Below are 18,402 nucleotides of genomic sequence, written 5' to 3'. Positions count from 1 at the left end.
GAAAAAGAAGCAACCAGAATAACATGTTAAAAAATAAAAAAAAGTCAGATAGAAAGTTGTCTCTTTGGGTTTGACTGGCTTAACTCTCTACAACTCTCTATCCCAAACCCAATTTCCTCAAGACTGGCTTAAGTTTGGCACAAGATTGGCTTAAATTGTTGAGTTATAATGTCTAAAAGCAATAATTGCAATAATCCCAGCCATTATTGCTTTTAGACACGTAGCCCAGATAAATCTGGATAGCCCCAAGTTGGAGAAATATGATCTATATATTTCAGCTAATAAACATCTGATCTATTTTGGAACAGCACAGATGTCTGTATTATATTTTACCTACATCTGCACTCTAACATCTGCATACAGGACATTCTGTTTCTGCAAATTTTGTAAAGGAGGTTCTTTTTAATGTATCACTCATGGAGGAGTAAACAGTCTGTTGTCCTTTCATTTGGTTGTCCCACCTGTTCTTCTGGAGAAGTGAGTTTTAATTGATCTTCTCCTACATCTTGAGCTAGGACTGTGCTTGTCATTGGTTGGGGTTCAGGCAGCATGATAGGTTTTCCAGCCTGCATTGAATTCTCTGCATAAAAGATATCAGAAGATTGATCCACTAATGGATCTCCAGTACTAAATATATGCTGTTTTAACCAACTTCCAAAGCATGGTGTCCACCCAAACCCTTGTGTTGCATGGTGTTCCTTCCTATCAATTTCACCAATAGCTTCATTTCTTATGCCTTGTGGCTGTGGAAATGTTAAAGCTGCCTTTTCAAACTCTCTCTTGGGCTGATTTACCTCCACGATATGAGCAAGTACAGTATGTCCATCCCCTCTGATACTATTTTTAGAGCAAAGTATACTCTTGGAAGGAAATAATCCAGTTTCATGGATAGTATCATGATCACTTGTTTGGGCTAATAGAGAATTGGAGCATGGAGGACTCTTTCCTAGATCTGCTACTTCTTCCTCAAAGTCACCTGGATGTTCTCTGTGATTAGACTTCAGAGAATTGTTCCAAAGATTAGACTGAATGCCAGCTAGGTATGCAGGACGCCTGGCATATAAAGCATGGCTGCCTTCAGGATAAGTTGGACTACTTTTTTGTTCCCATGAAACCGCCCTGAACTGAGGTGCAATTCTCAAAGGTGCCAGTATATTTTCATTTACCCCTAGGGACTCACCTGCACAGCAAAAATAGTTGATAGTAGGTTGGGAGGTGATTGTTTCATGTTCTCTTGGATATCCTCCCGTATTAGGATAATTTCTCCTTCCAGGAGCATTATTGCTTGAAATGGGTGCACTGATATGTATGGTTCTCCACATATCTTCAGTATGTGTTGGGTTTCTTCTGATGTTTGTGGAGTAAGGATTAAAGTAGGATGAAGTTTCTTTGGGAGCAGATGGGTCAGCCACTTTGGGGGGCCATGTATCTCTTTCATCATAAGGTGATCTTCCTTGGAAAAGATTACTAGTTTGTGGTGGAGGGTATGGTCCAGGGTATGGCAGATTCCTCTCTGTGTGTCCATGTGTATTGCTTATATGATATGGAATATGTTCATAATGTTCTGAACCATGCACTGGAGAATGTTCTGGGATCTGTCTGTTCATTTCCTCATATGGCAAATTGCCTCTTCCATTGGCTGGATGTTCTATAGAATATTTGGGATTTATATGGTGCTCACTTGGATTATAGGGAGGATTTTGGTACCGTATATCAGGATCAGCCAAATGTTTTTCATGGGGCCATATATTTTGCCTGGAATATAGTTCATTCTCCTGCTGAATGCTTCCATGATATTCGTTCCTGTGCATTTGATCTGAAGGCAAAAGGGGCGAATAAGAGCCTCTTTGCCCCAGAGGCTCTGTTGTAGGCAAGTTCTGTTTGTCATCCCATGCTCTAGGATAAAAGGAAGGAGCTTGCTGGCTGTAAAAATTCTTTTCAGAATAAGTAGCATGTTCCCTTTGATGAAAAGAATCTGGGGAATACACTGAATTATATCCTGGAGGAGCTTCTTTAACCATCTCTAAATCTTTCTGATTCCACATTTGGTTTAGTAAAGATGGAAATTGCTCTCTCTGATGATCTGGATGAATAAAGGACGGTTCCTTCCAATCATTCTTATGGGCTTCTTTTTCAAATGGAATTCCCCTTGTATCCAAAAATGTTTCTTGATGGAATTGACCATTTGACTGTTGTTTTCTAGAAGGATGATACATATCACTGTTTTCTTCTACTTTCTTTAGAGAATGACTTTGTAATGGAGAACTAGGTTGTTTATTACCTCCGTATGTTGGAATTTTATTCCATTGAGGTCCTGGACCAGAGCTAGGATCAGCTCTCCAACTTGATGGATTATTTCCAGGATAATGGGATTTCTCTTGTTGCCCAAATGTGTTTGGTCTATTTTTTGCTGTTGGGTGATTATTGTTAATTCTCTGCAGATTAGTTCTGTGAACTGAATTGTCTCTATAAACCCAAGGGTCTGCTGGGTTTTCAGCTTGTATCGATGGATTTCCTCTAGAAACTAAAGTGTTGTGTCTTGTATTACCCATATCTGAGTTGGGTTTATAAATATATGAATCACGTCCCCTGGATTGTTGGTTACCTGAAAACAAATTGTGAAAAACATTGGTATCTGTAGACTTAGGTCTATAATTTGATTGATCAATGCCATTTTGTGCTGCTTCATTTTGCCCTGACCTATGACCAGTAGGAGAAGGTGTTGGGATTCCATTTCCATGAACAAAATTGGCCTCATTATTTGTTGTGCTGAGCCCTGAAAGATTAGCATTCCCTCCATGGCTGGCTGGAATGGTTGAATTTGTGTCTGAAGCTGTTGAGTTTGTTGTAGGATCTGATGCTGGATTCTCCTTAGGGGGTTCTTTTTCTTTGGGTTTCTCAAAATCTTGTTCATACATCTCTTCAGAATAATAAGGAGGCCGATTTCCTAACCCGTGGTAGCCATATCCAAAATACGGTGTCTAAAAATGCAAAGAAGAAAATGAAACAGTATAAAATGATCATGTCTTAATCAAGTTTTTTTCTGATTGTCCGAAAAGCCAATGATTCTAAACAGATCTTGACTCCTGGGTATAATTATTATGATAAAATAAATATGATTCAATGTGCATCAAACTTAAGCATTAGAACTAGCAAACATTAAACAGCGATGTGTGCAACTGTGGTATAATCAAGGTCTCTTTGAAAATCATGGTAGCTCTTCTCAAACTATGCCATTTTTCTTTACGTGTAGCTCATATATAGATTAGTGCATTTACTTGTTTTACTTACCCCTTCTTCATTGCTGACAGGTGGCTGTCCAAATGGTATATGCTAAGGAAATTAATAAATAAGTCAGGAAGGACTGGGCAAATACAAGACAGAAACCTTTAAAAAGCTATGGAATAATAACTCAATGTTTATCAGTCAAATATACTTATTTAAGACCTATCAAGAGCCAATCCTGTCTAGTGGTTATGGCACTAGGCTAGAAATCAGCAGTCCATGAGTTCTAATCTGACTGTAGGCATGAAAGCCAGCTGGGTGACCTTGGGCCATTCCTCCTCTCTTTCAGCCCAACACACCTCACAGCATTGTGTTGTGGAGAAAGTAGGAGGAGGAAAGAGTATTAAGTACGTTCAGCACTGAGTTACTTATATTAATAATAAAGGTGGGATAAAAAGAAATCAAGATTCCAGTCATTGCTTGTTTTCCTGATATTCCTTATCTTATTCTCCCTTGTAACATTTTTTTTTTAAAAATGTCCCCACGTATCTTCAACCCTTTCTTTGTGTATTGGTATTTTGTCACCTGAGCATACTAAGTCAACATTGGGAAGGGAATTATTTTATAGGGTATGAGTGTGCATAGGTGTGCCATGCAAAGCTGTTCTAGATTCCCTGGTGATGATAGTGGGTGAGGCTATTTGAACTACATATAAATTTTTTCTAGAAGGTAGATGTATGTGATTTGCCCACTTTAGAGAAAATATTATAGAGTGAAATGCATTTGGTCAGGATTTCAGACATTATATTCTCCTCTCATGTCTCAATTTTCTGATCCCTCTTTTCAACAGTCGATAAATATTAGTAATTGAGAACATTTTTAAAATATGTTGGCAGGATCTTTACTAATAATTCATACTGGTAGTCCATTGTAGAGTCATCACTGTATGATAAAACCACAATGACGACAGAGTTTATATCACAATGATGGCTGATGGTTCATGTTTGAAGATACTGTAAACCAAAGTTAGAAATCCAGCAATGGAGTAATAAAATATATTTTATTCTGTTTATTCATTTGCTGAAGTGTTTAGTTGAAATCTTTTCTTCAGTTGCATCACACAACTTTAAGTACTGAAGCATTTCCCTTTATTTCACTGAATTGTTTGACATTTTTAAAATGGGAAATGTAACTAAGGACAAATTTACTATGAGAATTTCTATTAGTGTTTTTTAGAATTGTTAAGAGTTAGTTTTTCATTAGTTTGCACATTAGGAGAATATGTGAATAAAAAACTCAATAAAACCATCAACATATTAAAAACAGAATACAAAATTCAGAAGCAACAGTGTTCTTTGACATTTCCTTAGTTTTTCATAATAAATAAGATGTACACTTAAAGATTCAGTACTTATTTAACATAGATCAACAGAATTATGTGGTATGAGTTTTAGTGGAGTTTTCCAGCTTATTTAAGAAATATTCTACAGAATATTCTTCATATGCAATTTGTCATTGCATTGATAATCACAGTAATAATGGAAGGTTCACCTGATTGGTTAAGAGAAATCTGACTGACTGGCTCTAACAGTAATGATATACAAGTAATGATATATTTATGTCTTCTAGCAGATCACATTGTTTAGCTTCTCAGTGAAATATTAAAAATGTTGCAGGGACCACATGTTTTATCAGAGAGAGACTGCATATAATCTCTGGACTGTTCACTCCTCTTCATGATTTTGGCTTTATTATTTTGAGAATAAAAATATCTGGTTGCCAAGACCAAATTAACTGAAAATTTGAGCTAAAAGTAGCATGGAACCTTAATTACTCTGACTTGATCAGTACTGGCATTGTAGGTGAGGCTATACAGTTATTTTAGATGGGCAACAGGAAAAAAATAACAAACTTTTGAAATGTTCCCAAGGCCACCTCTACTATAACTGGTAACAATTTGACACCAAATTGTTATTTGTCACCTAATTTCAGTAGAAAACCAAGCCACTGCAATTTAGTGGCATGACGAAAAGGGGATTGTTAAAGAGTTGGTTTGGTTGCTAAAAGAGTTGGTTTGATACTTTATCACAAGAAACAATAAGTCTCAATACAGAACATCATCCTCCCTGATAAGACCCAAAATGTTTTGGTTGGAAGCCTCTTGAACCAAAAAGCTAGCCTAAAAAAGTGGTCAAATGGCTTTGATGTTGTCATAATAATTGAATGTTAGCCATGTTTCATTTGGCAACTATAAGACTTGTTGACTTGAACTCCCAGAATTCCTCAGCCAGCCAATTTTGGAGACCCCAGCCTTAAAGTGATGTCTCCAGGATTACATCATCAATAAAGACATAGAACATACTGGTTTCTTGAAAGATGGCTAGCTGTGCTCTTTTAAATCATCAGTGGATAATCAATGTTGCATTTTTTTTCAATTCTTTCCATGTACACTTTGCTTTAAATGTCTCTAGGATTATATCATAAATAAAGAAATAGAGAATAGTGGTTCCTTAGAAGACGGTTAACTGGGCTCCTGTAAACTCATCTTAAATCCTGCTGGTGTGAATACAAAACTAAAAAAAATAATAATGACAATTTAATTGCCATCTTCTGCTAAAAAGTATTACAGCCACATGAACGGAACAAAAATTCATCCATATCGAATATATTTTAATGTCAAAGAACTCCATAAAAGTAGCACTGATGGGGTTTACCTCCTCCTTTTTATCTTCACAGCAATCTTGTGAGGGAGGTGGCACTGAAGTGAACTTTATGGCTAAATGGGAATACAGTCTAATCATTCTTCAATTCATAACTGTAACTCATTGGACACTTTCCAAATATATGATCCTCAGTTCCCAGAATACCCTCCCAGATAAGTGCTCTGGACTTGAAATCCATACATCTGAAGACTTCGGGTTGGTGAAGGCCACAGTAACGATTAGTGTTTTGTAAGAATTATGCTGGGTTTAGTTGTATTTTTGCTGGAGAATGCATGGACATGTATGTAATATTTCCAGAACAGGGTTTGAATGGAGGAAGCATTTCTCCACTAAGGCACTAGGTACCATTTACGGATTTTTATATCACCATTTCTGTCTCTACCCCTGTCTCCCCAAGTCATTTTTTTTAAGAGACCAAATCCAATAAACTACAAATCTACTGTATAATCAACCGACTTCAGATTTCTACATTAAGAATAATTGATTCACCTGTGGAAAATGCCAAGGCGGTTGCGGATATGGAGGAAAGCCCTGGAAAAGAAAAGGAACCAGTTGTTATGTATTTACAACATAAAAATAATTGTACTATCACTATGTGATGAGTGCAGCACAGTAACCTTTTGAGGCAGCTGTGGGTTAATGAAATGTCTACAAAGTATTTCTGTTCCGGTACTTAATTCTAAATAGTATGGGCAGTGCACCAAAGCTACACGATATTTACTTCCAGGCAATAGGTGCCATTTAAGCTGATGGAACTTTGCTCCTGAAAAGACACCAAAAGATTGCAGTGTGTGTGTGATTTACAACATGAGGACTTGGAGCTGAACACATGAATAGTATAGTGACAACTCTATTAGGTTATAACCTGAAAATCCAAATGGAACTAGGTAACTGTGATATTTGTTAAGTGAACAAGCCTTGGTAAGACCACACTTGGAATATTGTATCCAGTTTTGGTCACCACAATATAAAAAAGATATTGAGATTCTGGAAAGAGTGCAGAAAAGAGCAACAAAGATGAATAGGGAGCAAAAACATATGAAGAATGGGTGTAGGAATTGGGTAAGTTTAGTCTAGTGAAAAGAAGTAAGCTGATATTTGAGGGGCTGCCACAAAGAAGAGGGTGTCATCCTATTTTCCAAGGCACCAAAAAACAGGAAGCAATGGTTGGAAACTATCCAAAAAGAGAAGCAACCTAGAACTAAGGAGAAATTTCCTGATAGTGAGAACAATAAACCTGTGGAATGGCTTGCCTTCAGGAGTTGTGGGTGCTCCATCAGTAGAGACTGGACAGCCATTTGTTTGAAATGGTGTAGAGTCTCCTGCTTGAGCATGGGGTTGGATTAGACCTCCAAGATCCCTTCTAACTCTGCTATTCTACTATGTATCTGCAAACTTCCCTTCAATGCATCTTATTTTATTTTTATGCAGCTACTGCATGTACATATTCTAATGGAGTTTCCCAGAAAACTAATTAAATAACACAATAAATGTTTAGAAAATAAATAGTGCCAATCAGCTCCAAGATTAAAATAAGTTCCCAGAGTGGTACCTGTTTTAATCCAACACAATGCCTTGTGTAGAGCAGCTTAGTGATCTTTTACAAATGTATGTTTGATTTTTGACCATAAACAAATGTCACATGTATTATCTATTATGCAGCTAAGTCAACCAAGAGATTTGTTGCTTCTTACAAACTAATAAATTTATTTGACATAAACTTTTGTGGAATCCATCTGAGAAGATACATGCAGTATTGAGGCAATTCACTATTGAGTAAATATTATATTCTGAGAAACATCTGAGACAGGTTTTTATCACACTATGTGCTTGTGTCTCTGTGTTATATAAACACAGAAATATGTTAATTATATTTTGGCCAGTATCAGCTGGGTTTGTACACAAAGTAGAACATAAACTTAGTTGACAAATCATGGCTGATAATTTAGCAAACTAAATTAAGGCAAAATCAAATAACCTGTTGCAGTTTGGTACAAATTATGAACCAACTGAACTCAACTAATGAACAGAGAAAACTTTTTCTCCTCTCCTAATCTCTTTCTTGCTCTTCTCTTTCTCCAAATCCTCTATCCCAACCTGGTAACTTTATTTCTCCAGAATAATAACTCTTAGTTTTATTTGATGCCTTCAGGATTCTACAATTAGCAGTAGCAATAGCACTTATATACTGCTTCATAGTGCTTTACAGCCCTCTCTAAGCAGTTTACAGAGTCAGTGTTTTTCCCTCAACAATCTGGGTCCTCATTTTACTGACCTTGGAAGGATGGAAGACTGAGTCAACCTTGAGCCAGTGAGAAATGAACTCCTGGCAATGGTAATGCAGAGTTAGCTTACAATACTAACCACTGCACACCATGGATCTGATAATAATCTCAAACCTACTCATTTACCTGAGGCTGTTGCTGTTTTCCCTCCTTAGGATGCTGAAAGGGCACTTGTGGGTAAGTCTGAGATGGGTTGGTTTTTTCTGGCTGTTTTGGCAGAGGTTGTGGCTGCTGATATCTTGGTTGCTGTGGTGGTAACTGGGGCCTTTGATTGGGCTGCTTAGTTCCTGGAATTTGTTGCGGCTTCTGCTGGGGAAGCCTAGAAGCTTGATGTGCTGGTGTTGTTGATTGCGGCCAGAGGAAAAATCTCTGCAGAGGCAATATAGGCCACTGGGAAAACATCTGTGGGTAACCTGAAGGGTAGCCATAAAAGGAACCAGCAACCTGAAATAGAAGTTTTTTTAAAATTAGTGTATAGTTTCAGCACATAGGAATCAAATGTTTGATGTTATAACTTGTTGCTCTTCTACTGTAGTTGATTTTTGCAACACTGAGAGATTACAGATACACTTATATATTTTGCATGGCAAAAACGAACACAGATTTGGGGCTCCTACATATCAACTTCTATGAGTCAGCGGTGTGCTGCAGCTGTCAAAAAAGCAAATGCCATCCTAGGCCGCATTAACAGAGGGATAGAATCAAGATCACATGAAGTATTAATACTGATTTATAATGCTTTGGTAAGACCATACATGGAATATTGCATCTGGTTTTGGTTACCATGATGTAAAAATGATGTAGAGTCTGTGGAAAGAGTGCAGAAAAGAACAAGAAAGACTATTAAGGTCCTGGAGGATAAAATATACGAAGAACCGTTGCAGGAATTGGATATGTCTAGTTTAATGAAAAGAAGGGCTAAGGGTGACATGATACCAGTGTTCCAATAGCTGAGGGGCTGCCAGAAAGAAGAGGGAGTCAATCTTTCCAAAGCACCTGAAGGCAGGACAAGAAGCAATGGATGGAAACTAATCAAGGAGAAAACCAACCTAAAACCAAGGAGAAATTTCCTTAAGTTAAAACAATTAATCAGTGGAACAACTTGCCTCCAGAAGTTGTGTGTGCTCCAACACTGGAGGTTTTTAAGAAGAGATTGGATAACCATTTGTCTGAAATGTTATCGGGATTTTCTGCTTGAGCAAGGTCCTTTCTAACTCTGTATATTCTGCTATTCTGTCTGGTTTGACCCACTTTGGAGTCGTTTCTCAACTTCTACTCTTGCGTGATATGAACTGACTTTGGAATCCCCTTGAATATCACTGTCCTCTTATTTTGGCTGTGTCTATTCCACTGTTTCAATAACATGCACATGTGGCTGAAACTATTGAGTAAAGTGCTGGTTACAAAACCGTCAGCATACGATGCTGTCACCATCACAATTTGTGAGGAAGGATGGCTTGGTGGTTTTGTACCTTTCTTAGTAACCCTCATATTTCCTGGAATATAGAAAGGAGCTGCAGTTTATTTGTTTTCTTTGTGGATGAAGTGGGGATAAGGAGATTTCTGTTATTACAGGAGCCATGCCTGTTTAGGAGACAGAGTGGTGGCTGAATGCCATTTTTATTTCTTCTCATTGTTTAGCTGGAGGGAGCATTGATGGGCTTCTGGTAAGCAAGTTCTCAGCACTTAAAGGTCAACATAACTGAATGTGATCAGAGAGCAATTTTGATATGTGCCTTGGAGGGTTTAGGGACAAAAATTGGGGTGATCTGTAAATATACTCTTTAACAATAACTATCCAAGAATTTAGATAGTGTCTCAAGATTCTTCTATCCAAAGGCTTCCTGGAGGGGATAACCACAAACTGAGAATATTTGAATTATATCTTAAAAGCACTTTCTAAAATAATTTTTAAAAATGATACCATTGGCATTGTTTTGTTATTTATAATAATTAATCCAATTTATAACCCAACTGATTTTTAAAAACCCTAGGTGGCTAGCAAATGAAAGAAAATTAGAAATTAATCCAATTTCTAAGCCATCTGACACCTTGAAAACCCTTGTGGCTAGCAAGTTAAAGGGAAAAAACAAGCATAAAAGAAGAGAATATGGTTGATGAATTTCACGGAAATAATATCACTGCTTAATATTTCTGTTGTCAACGCTGCTAATATCAGATGTTCTTGCTTTGACAACAGATGGAAATACAGCCATTTTCTCTATTGCTTTTAGAACCTTGCTGTTGGGAGGGGGAATAGGGATGAGAGTCCAGCTAGTCATAACAATAATAACTTAGTCATGGGAACCCAAGGACATTGGGCCCAGAACTGATAGTGTTTTGGCGGGCTGGAGAGCTGGGGAGAAAGCCCACACTCCAAGCTAATTGGGGAATGTGATTTATGACTGTTTATTGGAGGAGGGAATTGCACTTTGTTACTTTGTATACAGGGGAGAGGAATTTAGTTTCTGGTTTCAACTATGTAGTGCTGATACTTTGTTTCTCAAATAAAAGATTCTTTAAGGTAAACAATGCCTCAAAGTTCTTTTGAAGAGTTTTATCTGTCGGAACCATGACATCTATTGCATGAATTTTTCAGTAGATATTGCAACATTTAGACAGGTATGCTTATAACTATAAAAGCACTACATTGCCTGGAAGAAATCTAACATTTTCCAAGGTGGAAAACACAACTCACACTGCAAAATGTGAGTTCTGCTCAGAAGGGAAGCATATTTTTTGGAAGAGATGGGTTGTGTGGAAGCCCACAAAATGTAGTATGAAATTTTAATCAGTATTCTCAGTAAGGACTCTAAGTAGATTCCTCCTGAACATGTTAGCATTGAAAGTTATAAGAACATCTGCAAAATGTTATTATATCTTTGAATTAATCCACAAATAGCAAGCTGATAGTACATGTTGTACTGAATGTACTTTTCAATGGACAGATATTTTCTATGGGTTTAAGACTAGAGACTTTCCAAGAGGCCTTTTAATTTTGAGACATCATTCAATAACCCAGATCAGGAGAAAAATTTTGATTGAAGCTTACATATATACTACTACTATTACTACTACTACTACTACTACTACTACTACTACTACTACTAATAATAATAATAATAATAATAATAATAATAATAATACCCCAGTGAGGCACTACCTTGATGTGGTTGTGGGGCTTGTGTACTCTGAGGAAGATGAGAGCTATGCCAGAGGTTTAACCATACTGGACAGGTCTCATCAGAAGAGTCAGACAAAGAGTGTCTCTCCCATAAAAAATATGGTTAGATGTAAATTTCAGAAAGCCATACTGGCTCGGATGTCACCTGGGTTAACAAGGCCCGCGCTAGATGTTGGAGTTCCTGGATATCTGGTGAAAAATGGGTTACAGGACTCAGGACTGTTGGCTGAGCAGCCAGGGCCAGCAACTGCAGAACTACTGGAAGAAAAGGTGTTTACCCATTGCAAATATACAGTGATTGAAAACAAAGAAATAATGATCTGTTACTACAGATCAAGTCCAACAAGAAGAGGATATCTAAAACGAATGCACCAGTTCTGAAAGAACAACATCCAGAATCAGAAATAACAGAACAGAGACTAGCAGATCAACGCCGATTTATAATAAGAAATAAAGTATTCACAGAAACAGAATTGGGCGAACTGCAAAGGTTTATCCAAGGCAAAGAAATCAAAGCTTTGCCAGAAGTAATTCAGAATGTAGAGGCAAACCAGGGGGAGTTGGCAGTGAAGGAATCCAGCAGAGATATACAACTATTTTCATTTGGAAACCGGACATCTCTTCCTCAGGAAGAACAAAACCCTCTAACTAAAGAAATAAAAGAATTGAAACAAAGAATAACTGAGCATCTAGAACAGCACAAAAACAACAGAATAAGGCTGACTGCATTGAAGCTTGTTCAAAGAAACAGCTAGCACAAGCATTAAAAGATGCAAATACTGCAATATCAAGTTTAAGCACTAATTCACTGCAAGAAACAAACAACTAATGTACAGCACACAGCTGCAGTTATAACTGAATACCTGGGATGCAAAATCAGCAAAGAAGAAAAACAAATAAACAGTGCACAACAAAAATGGAAGAAAATAAGATCAGCAAGTTAGGATCATATGCAAGCAAGCTAGAACAGATGAAAGAAAAGAAGCTGAAGAACAAGAAGACCAAAGAATACCTAATCAAGAAATATCACTTAGAAACAAGGAAGATCAAGGAAGCACTGGAAATAATAAAGCAGCAAATAACAGCTATAGCCAGGAAAATCAACAGATACAAAGTTCAAATTGCAAATTATAGGCAGAAGCTCCAATTTCAATCCAATCAGAAACATTTCTACCAATCCATCAATGGAGAAACTGCAAGGAATCAGTCAGTACCTGACAAGGAAGAAACAGTGCAGTTCTGGAAGCAGATATGGGATAACCCAAAGAAATACAACCAGGATGCGGCTTGGTTAAAAGAGGTGGATGCAAATAAAACAGAAGTTGAAATGAAATAACTAGTAATAATAACAAAAATGATAGAAAAAAGAGCAAGGAAGATCAAAAATTGGTCAGCACCAGGTGAAGATGAACTGCATGAGTTTTGGTTGAAACATCTAACTGTTATATACCCACTCATTGCCAAGCAGTTCAACAATATACTACAAGGAGGAGAAATTGAAAAGTGGCTAACAACTGGGAAAACCTACCTAATAATGAAAAATCTAACAAAAGGGGCAATACCAGGCAACTACAGGCCAATTACCTGCTTATCAACAACTTTCAAATTGCTAACTGGTGTGGTAGCTGATGCAGTACAGCAGCATCTAGTTGAAAACAATCTCTTTCCACCCGATCAGAAAGGAAACTGCCCCAATAGCAGAGGAACAAAAGATCAACTCCAAATAGACAAAATGATCTTGGAAAACTGCAAGAAAAAGAAGACCAACCTGAATGTGGTATGGATTGACTACAAAAAGGCATTTGACTCTCTGCCACCTGACTGGATAATCAAATGCCTAGAAATAACAGGAGTCAGTAGAAACATCAGAAAATTTGTGCAAAGATCGATAGCACAATGAAAGACCCAGTTGCAAGTCAATGGTGAGAGACTGAGAGAGGTTAATATCAAGAGAGGAATATTTCAAAGAGATTCATTATCACCACTACTATTTGTAGTGCAGCAATAACAATACTGAATAACTCAGGACATAGCTATCAAACTCAAAAACATCTGCCAGACTATCCCACCTCCTTTACATGGATGATCTGACGCTGTATGGAAAAATATCATCTGAAATAGAATCGCTGCTCAACACTGTCTGTATATATAGGCAAGATATTGTTATGGAGTTTGGCTTGGACAAATGTGTCACACTTACTATCAAACAATGAAAAATAGTGAACATTGAAGGAATCCAGATGCCCCGTGAAAATACCATTAAGAGTCTGGATGAGGAAGCTTACTGCAAATACTTGGGTATCCTTCAAGCTGACAACATCAAGCACACTGAAGTCAAGAAAAAAAATAGAGGTGAATACATCAAGAGAGTGAAGAAGATGTTAAATTCCAAATTCAGTGGAGGAAATACCATAAAGGCAATCAACACCTGGGCAATTCCAGTCATTAGATACACAGCTGGAATAGTGGACTGGACTCAAGCAGAATTAAAAGCAATGGATAGGAAGACCAGAAAAATAACGACAATGATTCATGCCCTTCATCCACGCAGTGACATTGACAGACTCTATCTACCAAGGCAAATAGGTGGGTGTGGAATGCTGCAAGTACATCAGATGGTTGAAGAAGAAAAAAATGGCTTTGGAAGACTAGCTGAAGGACAACGATGAAGATGCACTGAAATTAGTATATCAGGAAGGCTTACTGACTACTGGAGAGACCAAACTGGCCTACAAGAAAGATCAAATGAAGAACAGAATAGAGGCATGGGAAGACAAAGCACTACATGGCCAGTACATTAAAAAAAATACCTGGGAAATCAGATAATAGCAAGACCTGGCAATGGCTAACAGCAGGAAAATTGAAGAAAGAGACTGAGAAACTAATTCTGGCCACACAAGACCAAGCCTTAAGGACAAATGTATACAAAGTCAAAATTGAGAAGATAGCAACAGACAGTAAGTGGCGCCTATGCAAAGAAGCTGAAGAAACAGTGGACCACCTGGTAAGCTGCTGCAAGAAGATCGCACAGACTGACTACAAGCAGTGGCATGACAAAGTAGCAACAATGATGCATTGGAAGATCTGTAAGAAATATCATTTGCCTGTAAGCAAGAACTGGTGGGATCATAAAATAGAGAAAGTCATAGAAAATGGTAAAATTAAACTGCTCTGGGACTTCAAAATTCAAACAGACAAGCACCTGCAACATAACACCCCGGACTTAACAATTGTCAATAAGAAAGACAAAAAAGTCTGTATAGTGGACGTGGCAGTGCCTGGAGACAGCAGAAAAGATGAGAAAGAACTGGAGAGGATAACATAATGCAAAGACCTACAAATAGAAATAGAAAGACTGTGGCAAACGCAAGCAAGAGTAGTACTAATAGTACTAGGGCCTTGGGTGCAATCCCAAAAGAATTGGAGCACCACTTGAACACCATTGGTATTGACAAATTCGCCATTAGTCAATTGGAAAAAGCGGCCTTACTAGGAACTGCTTCCATCCTGCAATGATATCTGTAATACCATCAAACATCCACATCTGCCTATCCCAGGTTCTTGGGAAGGACTCGATAGGTAGACAAAAATGCCAAATCCAGTCTGAACATCTGGTTGACTGTGCGATGATCAATAATAACAATAACAACAACAACAACAATAATAATAATAATAATATAGAGAAAGTCATAGAAAATAATAAAATTAAACTGCTCTGGGACTTCAGAATTCAAACAGACAAGCACCTGCAACATAACACCCCAGACTTAACAATTGTCAATAAGAAAGACAAAAAAGTCTGGATAGTGGACGTGGCAGTGCCTGGAGACAGCAGAATAGACGAGAAAGAACTGGAGAAGATAACAAAATACAAAGACCTACAAATAGAAATAGAAAGACTGTGGCAAAAGCAAGCAAGGGTAGTACCAATAGTCATAGGCTCCTTGGGTGCAATCCCAAAACAACTGGAGCACCACTTGAACACCATTGGCATTGACAAATTCGCTATTAGTCAATTGCAAAAGGCAGCCTTCCTAGGAAGTGCTTCCATCCTGCGACGATATCTGTAATACCATCAAACATCCACATCTGCCTATCCTAGGTTCTGGGTAAGGACTCGATAGGTAGACAAAATGCCAAATCCAGTCTGAACATCTGGCTGATTGTGCGATAATCAATAATAATAATAATAATAATAATAATAATAATAATAATAATAATAATAATAATAATAATGGAAGGGACCTTGGAGGTCTTTTAGTTCAGCCCCCTGCTCAGGCAGGAATGTTTGAATGCTTTCTACTGGATTTAAAATAGTAAACATGTTACCAAGTTAGAACTAGAATTGATTTTAGGACAGTGGAGGCAGGTAATATCTTAGTGATTAGATGCATATTTTATTATTCAGCAGCAAGTACCAGCACTGTTTAAAACTGATGTAGTGATATTACTGGAGGACATTTAACCTGTATTTTTTTCCTAGAAATTTGGACTTATGTTTAGAGTACTTCGTTTAGAGTTTCATCCTCACATTTTGCTGCTCATGGTTGCAAAGAAGATGCCTTTCTAACCATTTTTAGGAGACAAATCCTCCCGCTGTACAACATTCACTTGCAGCACCTGCTCTCAAAAACCTAATTAGGATCACAGTTGGTTAGTAGGATTGTAAGTTTAAAAAACATTCTCTGGGACGTTTCTTTAATAAGATTCGGTCAGTGTTAGTGATTCCTGTCCTTTCTGATGTATCTTCTGAATTAAATCCAAAGCATTGAGCAACCCTTTTTGATTAGCATCTGGACAGGAGGCGAAGAAACTTCAAGGTTGTATGTGGGCAGAAAGGTTGATATGGAAGGCAATGGGAAATCACTTTCATATTATTGCAATGAAAACTACAGGGGCATGACCAACTGAGGTTGGCTCAAAGGAGAATTTATGCTGGTACAAGTAGAATGTTATGTCAGATCATATTTCTATGTCTGTCATGCTTCAGAAAAGCTGCTTTATAATTTGGCCTTTATTATACTCCTTTTAAAGCCGAAATATTGTTTTCAGCTACTTTTGTTTATGTTCCTTGCCTCAGAGGATATGAAGAACTGGCATATTCTAGTATAAAATAAAGTTAAAAGTAAATAAAACCTGATAAGACCAATATCATATTCTTCCTATTTTCATATTGAGTGAGCTGGAAGCTTCTTAGCAGTGATAGATTTCTCTCCAATTCTTACAGTAACTTTTCAAAAAGTAATACATTTACATTTAAATTTCAAGATTCATTTATATTTACTGCACATTTAATTGTGTATAAGAATGCTGGTCTTCCAAGAAGAAGAAGAAAAAGACTTACTTGTGGTGAATTTATATAGCCATATGGACCAAACTGCATCATCTGTAAGTAAACACATTTATTATAATGTGTCTTCTGGGTAAATAAGAAAATCGTTCATTAGACTGAACTACTAATGGATGTAATAGATGGGAAAGGAAACCCTCAAGAATACTATCTTCAAGTCTCAGAGAAAAGATGTAAAGAAAATGCAAAAATTAAACCAATTACAGCTGTGATTACAACAGGTTTAGTTGATTTTTCCTGTAACTAATACATGAGTCCTTTAACAAATGTTGATTTGATTATATTACCAGCATCTTAGCAAGAGCAATAACATTTAGACTTATATACTGCTTTGCAGTGCTTTACACCCCTTTCTAAGTGGTTTACAGAGTCAGGATATTGTCCCCCGACAATCTGGATCCTTATTTTACCAATCTCAGAAGGATGGAAGGCAGAGTCAACTTTGAGCCGGTCAGGATCAAACTGCTGGCAGTTGGCAGAATTAGCTTGCATTACTGTATTTTAACCACGGTACCATCTTGCCTCTTATCATTTAATTAAAGTGTGACTAGCTGAGGAATTCTGAAAGTCCACACATCTTAAAGTCTCCAAGTTGGAGAAACACTTCAGGACTATCACCCTCAGGGCTGGGAATAAAATTTATCATTGTCCATTCAAGTCTGCAAGTTCTACAGTATTTCAGAATAGTCCAGTTGGCTCAAGGTTGAAAAAACATGAAATCACAGTCTTAAACATAACCACCCAGAAATAATCCTAATTCATCCAGTTTTTTCCTCTTAAAGGAAAAGGATGCTTTCCGAATATATCAAAGTTTTATTTTGGGTTTTAAGTACGTAAAAAGGTGTGTTGGCTCATCCTCAGCTAGATTATTTATATATCTAAATGGGTTTTATTTCCTATGAGTTTTCTCTCCATAATTTTACCTGTGCTAGATAGTGACCTCTGAGTCTTCTGAAGGCAAAATATGTCCTTCCCCTTTGTCCTTCCCCTTTGAGTTTGCATACTTTATGATCTTCAAGATAGATAGTAACTCTGATCCTCCATAACTTGATTAAGTGATGGAAGAGAAGTTAACCTGCAGGGTTAGGGGTCATTTTTGCTTGAATTAATAAATCTAAGGCCTCCTTTTCAGGAAAAAAATGGAAAATGTACTTACTTCTTCACTTTTGCTTCCATATCCTGCCCTGCGTGGTTTGCGCAGCTAGAGAGAAGAAAGAGACAGATGGATGACTGAATTATCACAAGGAAAGAATTAAAAAATGAAATGCAATAAGTTGTCTGGTTCTGAAATACTCACCGGACCAGCATAAGATATGCCCACAAGGCATAAATATAGGAGGATTAACTTCATCCTTCAACTTCTCCACTAAGTAGAGATAAAATACAACCAGCAGTCCATTACATACTTATTTTAGCATAGCGGTTTTAGAGATCAAATCAGGAAAGAGTATCTTCACATATTCCTCATGTTATCATGAGAGATGTCAATGTGCTTGAAATGATCACTGGAAAAAATTTTTTAATTTTTCTCACCAGTGCAAAGCAACCACAGTTGACTTGGTGAACTAGGAAACCAATTATGTATTTATTGTGAAAAACTAAACTTACCACAGTAAGAAAACCCCAAAGGTTCCT

General features: G+C 37.3%; 1 protein-coding gene across 1 annotated transcript; it reads right to left on the bottom strand.

The window, feature by feature from the left end:
- Positions 1–410: 410 nt before the first annotated feature.
- Positions 411–18,118, bottom strand: ENAM (enamelin). The gene is made up of 10 exons (XM_039351050.1): positions 18,065–18,118; positions 17,924–17,968; positions 16,762–16,803; positions 13,712–13,720; positions 8,360–8,677; positions 6,438–6,479; positions 5,362–5,399; positions 4,131–4,167; positions 3,292–3,333; positions 411–2,981 (listed from the first exon to the last, which is right to left on the bottom strand). The coding sequence occupies exons 1-10, from the start codon at positions 18,116–18,118 to the stop codon at positions 411–413; spliced, it is 3,198 nt and encodes a 1,065-aa protein (XP_039206984.1).
- Positions 18,119–18,402: the final 284 nt, after the last annotated feature.

The sequence above is a fragment of the Crotalus tigris genome, unplaced genomic scaffold, assembly GCF_016545835.1.
Source record: "Crotalus tigris isolate CLP2741 ecotype Arizona unplaced genomic scaffold, ASM1654583v1 scf7180000018368.3068619, whole genome shotgun sequence".
Classification (NCBI taxonomy): Eukaryota; Metazoa; Chordata; class Lepidosauria; order Squamata; family Viperidae; genus Crotalus; species Crotalus tigris.
Note: the sequence above shows the minus strand (reverse complement) of the source record. Positions and strands in the feature narration are given on the sequence as shown.